Here is a 9,099-nt window from a genome sequence, read left to right as displayed (position 1 = left end):
AGAATTGTGTTAATAATAGTGAAGGACTAAATTTTGTTAAATTTCAGTTAATTTATTTCTCTTAATGGATAATTATTGAAATGTTAGACTGATTTAAATTTGGAATCACTCAAATGTCCCATTTTCGGAACAGCTTTAATTAATACTAAACCTTGCATACTTTCCTTATGTGCAAGGTGAATAAAAGAAGTAGAAAAATGAAAATTACTATCTTATTTGTTAATTTAATTAAGATTAAAACTCGGCAAATTAAATTCAGTTATGATGAAAACAAGCAATAATTATTATCCATCTTAAATATTAATTCATCCTATTTTTTTGTCTAAATTTTAATTTATTTGATTTTTTGGTTTTCGTTTTTATTTTATTTTGCTCTGTCAAATCATACCCGTTGATTTATGAATTACTTTTAGTGCTACCGATATTTTACCATATAATTTTCCTTCGTAAACACTGGAGAAATTTCCGGTACCAATTATACCCGTTTTACAGTCATACGTTACATTTTCATTTCTTAGAAACCTTAAATTACAGTATTTTTCCTCATATATTATTTAAATGAATGACATTAAATTTGATTTAGAACTGGGAAGATTTGTAATTTTTAGAAATTAGTTTCTGAAATTTTTTGATAATTAAATTTGAAATAATAAACTTCGAAAGTAAAACTTATTGGGATGCATTAAAAAAGCATGAAATTCGATCATTTGTTGATGTGATCGAAATTTATACATCAAAAGATGAAATATTAATCACAAATTTAAATTAATTTAATAAACCAGTGGTACATTAATTGTTGCAAAAGCATATAAAGGAATTTTTAATAAGTAAGTGCTACTGTCTAATTTTTTTTCATTCATGCTAAATTAATTTATTTAAAATGTATTATTTTCTATTTGAACATTTCTATAATTTTACATTTAATCTTTTAATTTTTAAATTTTAGAGTGAAAAAAAAGATAAAGAAACATTCAGCTATGATTAAACAATTTGTTAAAAAATTATTTGTAATGAAAATGAACCATTTTGGTTTTTCAAATGGAGAGACCAAAAATGTAGCATTTGTAGGTAACATATTGGTTTTATAATATTGAATTAATTCTATGATTGTATCAAACGTTTTCTAAAAATAATTTTACAAAATTAATAAAGCATTTCTAATGCAAAAAAAAAAACAAAAAGGGATAATTTTTTAAACGATCGAATCGACAAAAAAAAATGTCATTTTTTTATTTTCTTTTTTTTTATGAAAATGTTTGATTTCAAAAATTTGAATTTTAATAATTAGAGATTGAATTTTGAATGTCGTATAACTATACCTCAATTGAAATGTAAATTTTTTAAAAAAAGTCTTTTAAGAAAAATTAAATTTTTCTGGAGATGAATAAAAGAAAAAAATTTTTAAACCTTATCCAAAATCTATTCATATGTAGATATACTATATTGTATAGATAAAAGTTTGGAAAGAGATAAAACCAGAGAAAGAGGGAAAGAAGCAGAAAGAAAAAAAGAAGTTATTTGAACAAATTTTAAAATAATCCATAAATTAATATTTTTCTTAAATTTAAAATTTAAGAAAAAGGATGCATACGTCAGATTGGATATCAAGTATCCATCTAGCATTATCATCATTTGTAAGTGTAAAATGGTCACATCCTTTTTTGCTTCGTACACAAAGAATAAATTTCAAACAACCACTTTTTTCGTCAGCATATACCAAATATTCGCCTTCTTTTTTCAAAAAACGCTGTAAACGAAAATTGTTTATTTTTTAATTAAAAATTTTGTTTTTAATATTTTTTTAACAAAAATAAAAGTGTCACTATGAATATTATTTAGAAATTAAAGTAATCAAAAAAACAAATCAGTGAATTTAATATTTACCATTTATTTAGCAGTTATTATTTATACTTATTTATCTATGCATGTTATAAAAATGTATTCTTATCAGTAAACTTGTTATCATTTATGGAAATTGATAAATTTGAAAGTTTGTAATTTCATTTCCATTTTGGAATTCTATTCCAAAAAATAAAAATAAAAGGGGAAATTTGCCTAATAAAAATTGCCAGGTAATTTTTTAACTGCAATACTCTTAATATGGAAATAGTCTTTTATTTCACCAAGATATTGTTTATATGTTGATCATATCAAAGGAATCACTAATTATTCAAAAAAAGAAAAAGATATCATTTCATCAAGTCATTTCATATATTTGAGTTAAGAAATTTAAATATTAATATTATAAAGTGAATTGTTAAATTCAATTTTTTGGTTACTGTAGAATTTCGCATAACATATGATCAATTTAATGAAGTTTTAAAAAAGAAATGAAGTGTTGAATAGGTGCAGAGTGCATGTGTGTGTAGTGTGTGTGTGTGTGTGTGTGTGTGTGTGTGTATGTGTGTGTGTGTGTATGTGTGTGCATATATATACATGTGTGACAAATTCTAAAATTAATTTAAAACAGAAATTTGAAATAAATAATTTCAACAAATAAATACGATAACCTCCACAGAAGGCTTTGTAATGAAACCGACGAACCAGTTTTGTACTTTGACTGCGTTTGATACATCATACGCTCGAAATGATGAAGTTTTTGACATTTGCCTTAACTTATAAATCTAATATTTTATATTATATTTCAAATTATGTTTGATGAAATGAAATGAAAATTACGACGGATAAGACTGAAGTTACGCTGGAAGACATTGAAATTATAATGTATTGGAATGAAGTTACGATATGCGAGATTGAAGTTACGATACATAAGATGTATGAGAAGTTATGATGTATGAGATTGCAATCACGATATATGGGATTGAAGTTAGTAATATGCGAGATTGAAGTCACTATATATGAGGTTAAGGTTACGATATATGAGATTGTAGTTACGATACATAAGGTTACGATAGGATAGGATACTTTTTTTATATGTGTATGTATATATACATATATACATACTTTTTTTTAAGTTACGATAAGTAGAATGAAGTTATGATGCATAAGATTGAAATTATGATGCATGAAATTGAAATCACTATACATGAGGTTGAAGTTATGATATATAAAATTGAAATTACGATATATGAGATTAAAACTATTTGTACCATATGGAGCTGTATTTTAAAATATTCTACATTGTATTACATCTTGATATCTTTTAAATTATATTGGGATATTGTTATTTATATGTCACCACCAATCGTTACTTCGAATATTTGCCCTCTATTATCATCAATATTTATGCAAATTTTAAATGTCCTCATCAAGTAACTACTAACCGTTTTGCTGATTAACAAAGTAGATTAATAATTCATTTGAATGGAAAAGGAAAGCCTTTTATAATACAACAAAATTTGTTAATGAATATGCAAAATATTCCATGACAAGATGATATTTTGTCACAAAAAGAACTCACAATATTACAATCTTTCAAGTTAAATTAAGCTTAAGTATTTAAATTTGATAAATATCGCTTTTTAATTTTATATTATAAAAATTTTAAATACTTCTTTAGGACAAATTAAATGAAAGGAAAAAGTTAGAAAAATAAAAGAGTGAAGAAAGAATTTGAAATGATTTAAGATGAAAGGTAAAAAGAAACAGAAAAAAAAACTAAAAGAGAAAGAATAACATTATGGATGATCGGAATATAATGGAAATTAAATATAACCTCATACCATTACTACTGCATACAAATTAGACAATCAATAGCTTACAATAACTATTGCCAAATACCGTTCAGAATATATCGGAAATTAAATATAATCTCTCATTTCAAATAATTCCGAACTTTCCTCTCTCTTCATTTCGTTAATTTTTCTCTTTTTTTTTTGCTTTCATACAATCTCCTCAACTTCTACTTTGTTTTTCATTGTAAAGTATTTCAAAAAATCTCGGCCTTCCCATCCTTCCATTTTTTAAATGTTTTCCATTTCGAATTTTTCGCTCTGCATTAATTTTTTTATTTTATATCAAATTTATGAAAGAAATTTCATTTTCTTGCTAAACATATATTATGAAAAAGGAGCATTGAACAGGAGGAAAAATCACTTATTTTAGTTAAAAAATACTTTGTTACAAAAATTTAAGACAATTTTGACGAGCCAAATAGTGGCATAAATTGTCATTAATTCATTGATAAAGTAAACAATGATTTGAAAATAAAGGAATTGTAGATGAAATTGCTTGAATTTTGGTAAAATATAGAAATGTAAGAATCAGAATTATGAAATTTTATTTCATTACCAGTTTTATAAGAGTACATGTTATGTACAGAAGAAGCAAAGAGAACAACAATACAAAATCGTAATTGCAATAGTGACAACTGTATAAGAGATACAATACAATATCCGCTTATCTATTGCCAGCAAATAGAAGTGGATTAAGCTTAACATTCATTTAACGAACAAAAACTGAAATAAGAATATCAGCAAATGAATAATCTGAACAGAAAAAATCTCTCGATGACCGTAGATCAAATTCATTCGTTTGTAGCAATACTGAATTTTTCCAGGTTATGCAACATTCCATTCAAAAAAAAAAAAAAGTGTTTTCCGAGAAATAATTTAGAAATTAACAAGTCAAGCGGCAAAAAGATTGGGTCAAGAAAAAAAAAAAGCTAACCACAAAATGTTTCCTTTTCTTCAACATTATATACTGCATAACTGAATTGAAATGTCAAATTAAGTTTGAGGAATAAACGAATGTTTTCTTTCTTTTTAATATATTATTATTTCTGCATTCTAAAAATAAAAAACAAACAAACAGTACGACATATAAATACAATGCAAACATATATTTCAGCACAAGAAACATTTCTTAAGTTACTTTTACAAACTAAGGGTCAAACTGAAAATTTATTTGCTTAGCAAATGCAGCACATTGAAGCAGAGCAAAATATAAAGGACTGAAAATTAAACGTAACTTATCACACAGTTCTATCCACATAGCGAAAATTCATCCTTATCTTAGTATTTGGCACATTAGTGAGACGGAAAATTGCACTAAGGAGAAGGACTGGAGGAATGCCGCAATGCACAAAATTATTCAGTTTAAACCCATTTGATATCTAACTTGTCTAAAGCAAACGTCTTCACCAAACCATATATTTAAATGTTCTTTCGAGACAAAGAAAGGAAGTATGGCGTCTTCGATAATCATTTGAACGCAACAAATGCGACACAAAAACCTTAAAATATGTAATTCAGCATGAGATGACTTCTCACTAATCTACATATTTGAAAGTATTTTTAAAATCAAAAAGAAAAAAAAGGAAAAAAGAATAGTGATTCAACAATATAACAGCACTGTAAAGTAAAGCTTAGTCGAAGTGTCCTCAGTAATAATTAGTTGGAGACAATCGTTACAACAAAATCAAGAAATTTTTCTTTTACTTGCAATTTCGACAATAAAAAGCATTAATTGCTAAGTTGTCCATAATAAACATTAAAAAATTTTAAACAAATTTAAAGTCTGGAATTTTTAAAACTACGAGAATAGCAAAAATGGACGATATGAAACGAAGACATTATATATAACTATTTTGCAGGAGACGAACTATTCAACTTACATATCATTCATATTAGCGCATATAAGAATCATCACGATAAAGCTGTGCAATAACTTGTTCGTATTTCTCTTTTATTAGGCGACGTTTCAGTTTCATTGCTTCGGTCAAAAGACCAGACTCAGCTGTCCATATTTCATCACATAAATAGATCTTTCCTGGCAATTCATTTTTCAACAAATGATCTGAAAGCAAACTTCCATAGCAATATGAAATATCTATAGCAACATAAGCTTTCATGAAAGCTTTATTTCCTAAAAATACTACTCATATTTTGGCATAAAATGCATTTTTTCTGAGGCTGTTACATGAGCTTTGGTTAATTTTATATACTTGTCGATTACTACTTTTCCATTTAAATTTCCATAACCAATACAAACAAAAATATTGCAAATATTATTGCAGAAAATCAAAATATCAAATCTATCAAACCAAAGAATTTCCAAATGAATCTGAGAATTGTTTGTATGAGATAAACTGAGAACAGCAGCATTGTTTGCTACCACACTATTCCTATCACATTTTTAATTTATCCCAATTTAATTAGTAAAAGAACGAATAAAAATCGTTCCTCACAACTCAACATTGGGAAATATCTGTGCAAGAAATGCTAATGAATCAAGATTTTCCAAAGATTTGTAAAAAAAATCCACTTTTTTTAATAAAATATAAAAAGAACACCACAAACACATAAAGGTCAACACGTCAGTTACAAATCAATATCATAGAAACTAACTTTTCATAGCATGTTCCTCCATACGTTTCTGACATTCCTTCACAATTTTCACATTATGACACAAATCAGTCCAACTTGATGTTTTGATATCAAACTAAAACATATAAATATTTGGAAGTTGCTATTCAACTTATTTTATTCTTCATAAGATGATTCTAGCCATGAGTTTCATGCATCAGCAATCAGTGGGTTATAATGCCTTATGGATTTGAATCAATCAATAACAGTGTCAATTTATATTCACTCAAATTACTTTATCTTATAAATGTCCACCCATTCAACTGTATGTATATCTTTTAACTCGTAATCATTATATCTATAACTAAGGTAAACCTGTTCAGCCATTTCTGTCAGATGTTTCTTGTTAGGCACAATAAGTGCAATCAGATATGACGATAATGAATCGCCATAACAGCAGATATTGTCAACCAAAGGGCAATTCAACATCGCAGTCTCGATCTTTGCCAGTGATACATATTCGCCGTGTTGAAGTTTTACTAAGTCTTTCTTTCGATCTAAAACAGGATAAAACTCATTTAAGCTGCTTTTTACTTGTTTTAGAATTGATTTTTGGTCTCAAATAAAAGCTTGCAGGAAATATTATGAACGGAAACAGAAAAATACGAACCAATTATACGAAGTGACCCATCTTCACGAAATTCACCAATATCGCCAGTAGCTAAATATCGTACACCATCAATAACCACGAAATCTTCAGCTGTTTTATCAGTGTCTTTCCAATAGCCTGGTGATATGTTCGGACCGCTGACAAGAACTTCACCTTGAGGTGGATCATTGAACGGAGTGTAGCCTCCTGAAAAAAAAGTTAATTTGGTAAAAATTATTCTAGAAGAATAAAAATACAATTCTTCCATGAACAACGAATGACACATAGGGTAAAAGTATAAATGAATATATTAACATTTTCGAATCAAAAAAATCTACTTATGGAATGTCTAATTATAAGTTAAGAGTAAGGCATTCATGCAAGAGGACAGAGAAAAATTACCCTCACTCCATTCGCGAAGAAGTATTCGTGAACAACGCACGGGTGGACCGACAGTTCCTGTGCTTAGGTCATTGACTAAAAAATAGCATCTGAATTGCATACTTTTTTCGAGTTAATAAGTTTTGATTTAATGGAGCTCTACTGATTAAATTTAGCAAATTACAAGTTGTGATACTTTTCTTCAGTAACCGGAAAATATTTCAGTCCAATTACTAGAGGATTGGAAACGGGAGATAAGTAAAATAATGTCAGTAATCACTAGTAAGAATTACATTACAATATGCAAAGGCTATTTTTATTTCAACAATTAAAAAAAAGTAAAAGAAACGATTTCCAACCATCAGCGATAGCAACTGCTGCACATGTCTCAGTTAGTCCATATCCTTGAATAACTGGACAGCACATACAAATATTCATAAAACGTTGAGTTTCTGGATTCAGTGCTGCTCCACCACACAATATACCTCGCAGTTTGCCGCCCAAAAGACGCCGAATCTTTTTGAAAACAATTCTACAAATAGCGTTCAATTAATTTGAAATCAGTAAGCATACAGAACCATAAATTTATCTTATGAGTGAGGGTACACAAAAATAAACGCCGATATGCTCTTTAAATGCATTAATTATCTTTCCCCAAAAGCTTGAGAAATTTTAGAAGAAAATTCAAATGGTCTCAAGCTACAATACATTTCTTAAAAAACATTAAAAAAGAAAACCTATCCAAAAATGGACTGCAGTATCCTTCCTGATAACGTGCCCGCTTTCGTTCATAATTTAATCGGAAAAGTTCCTGCATCAAACGTGGAGCTGATGCAACTTCGTCACTTATAGCTTTGAATATTCTATCCATTATTGCCTTAAAAGCAACAATGATTATGTTAATCAACTTTATACTACCCCAGTTTCGAGCATACTTCACTCTTGGCAGATTTCCAAGTGATGCCAAACTCAGACAGTTAATATCTTTGCGTGTTTAAATGCTGCTCAAATGATCAAAAGTTTTAGGTTACGAGTATTCAATAACCGCATCTTGACATACCAGATAATCGCTTCCTTTACAACAAGGATTAGGCCTAAATTTCGTATATCAAAACAACTAACCGGCACTGTGGCCAAAATTGTTGGTCTTAGAGCCCAGCAATCTCCATGTGTACCTGGCTTAATTTTAGCGCCACGGTCATGAAGTGTCAATGGACTTGAGTATCCAACACGACAATTCCGCGTCTGAAATAAAAAATCTGCAAAACTCAAGTTTTTGTTTTTCACGAAACTCAATTTGACCTACACCTAAGCTCTAAATTATAAGGAGAGGGAAAAAGCAGACATTATTTTCAGTAACAACTTGTTACTAGTCCTTTCTTTTCCAACTTGGAATGTTAATGAGAATACAAATACGTACCAGACAGGTCAGTTCTGCCGCAAACTCCAGGATATGCGCCAGTGGAAGATACCCAATATAGACGTCGGTGTGGTTGATGATAGGTAGTGCAGCGCCTAATCCGGCCACCGATGATACGATATTATAATGCGTCAAAATCACTCCCTTCGCAGCTCCAGTGGTACCACTTGTGTACATTATCATTGCTATGTCATTTCGTCCAGCTGGTGAAACTTCTGCAAAAAAATGTTTCATAAGATCAACTTTTTGGGTGATCCGTAAAGTCATCTGAATCACACGAAAAAAGTTTTATATTTCAATGTAACAGTCTGAACGTTGCAAATGGATATATATATATATATATATACATATATATATATATATATACATGNATAGTTTGGTGG

The 9,099-nt window shown here is 28.6% G+C and overlaps 3 protein-coding genes across 3 annotated transcripts in view; all 3 read right to left on the bottom strand.

Annotated features, from left to right (window-relative positions):
* Positions 1-158, bottom strand: part of LOAG_13363 (serine/threonine protein kinase) — a gene marked incomplete at both ends in the record, with an annotated part of 2,419 nt that extends 2,261 nt beyond the window's left edge. Inside the window, one exon of the mRNA XM_020448672.1 lies at positions 110-158. Within this exon, the coding sequence (XP_020301204.1) occupies positions 110-158 (49 nt within the window). The remainder of the gene's footprint in view (positions 1-109) is intronic.
* Positions 159-377: 219 nt separating this feature from the next.
* Positions 378-2,606, bottom strand: LOAG_10100 (hypothetical protein; the record flags this gene model as incomplete). Its single annotated transcript, XM_003145627.1, has 4 exons — positions 378-522; positions 1,023-1,123; positions 1,592-1,747; positions 2,511-2,606. 4 exons carry the CDS (start codon positions 2,604-2,606, stop codon positions 378-380), a joined length of 498 nt encoding a protein of 165 aa, XP_003145675.1.
* A 2,874-nt stretch (positions 2,607-5,480) lies between these two features.
* The window catches only part of LOAG_18609 (AMP-binding enzyme family protein), a 7,075-nt gene continuing 3,456 nt past the window's right edge, over positions 5,481-9,099 (bottom strand). Inside the window, exons 7-15 of the mRNA XM_020451272.1 lie at positions 8,717-8,931; positions 8,419-8,541; positions 8,034-8,173; positions 7,656-7,828; positions 7,318-7,392; positions 6,937-7,122; positions 6,642-6,823; positions 6,309-6,402; positions 5,481-5,757 (exon numbers count right to left, since the gene is read on the bottom strand). Coding sequence (XP_020304964.1) covers positions 5,588-5,757; positions 6,309-6,402; positions 6,642-6,823; positions 6,937-7,122; positions 7,318-7,392; positions 7,656-7,828; positions 8,034-8,173; positions 8,419-8,541; positions 8,717-8,931 — 1,358 coding nt within the window. The 3' untranslated portion in view covers positions 5,481-5,587. The remainder of the gene's footprint in view (positions 5,758-6,308; positions 6,403-6,641; positions 6,824-6,936; positions 7,123-7,317; positions 7,393-7,655; positions 7,829-8,033; positions 8,174-8,418; positions 8,542-8,716; positions 8,932-9,099) is intronic.

Source organism: Loa loa (assembly GCF_000183805.2).
Source record: "Loa loa unplaced genomic scaffold supercont3.396, whole genome shotgun sequence".
NCBI lineage: Eukaryota > Metazoa > Nematoda > Chromadorea > Rhabditida > Onchocercidae > Loa > Loa loa.
This window is presented reverse-complemented; position numbering and strand designations above follow the sequence as displayed.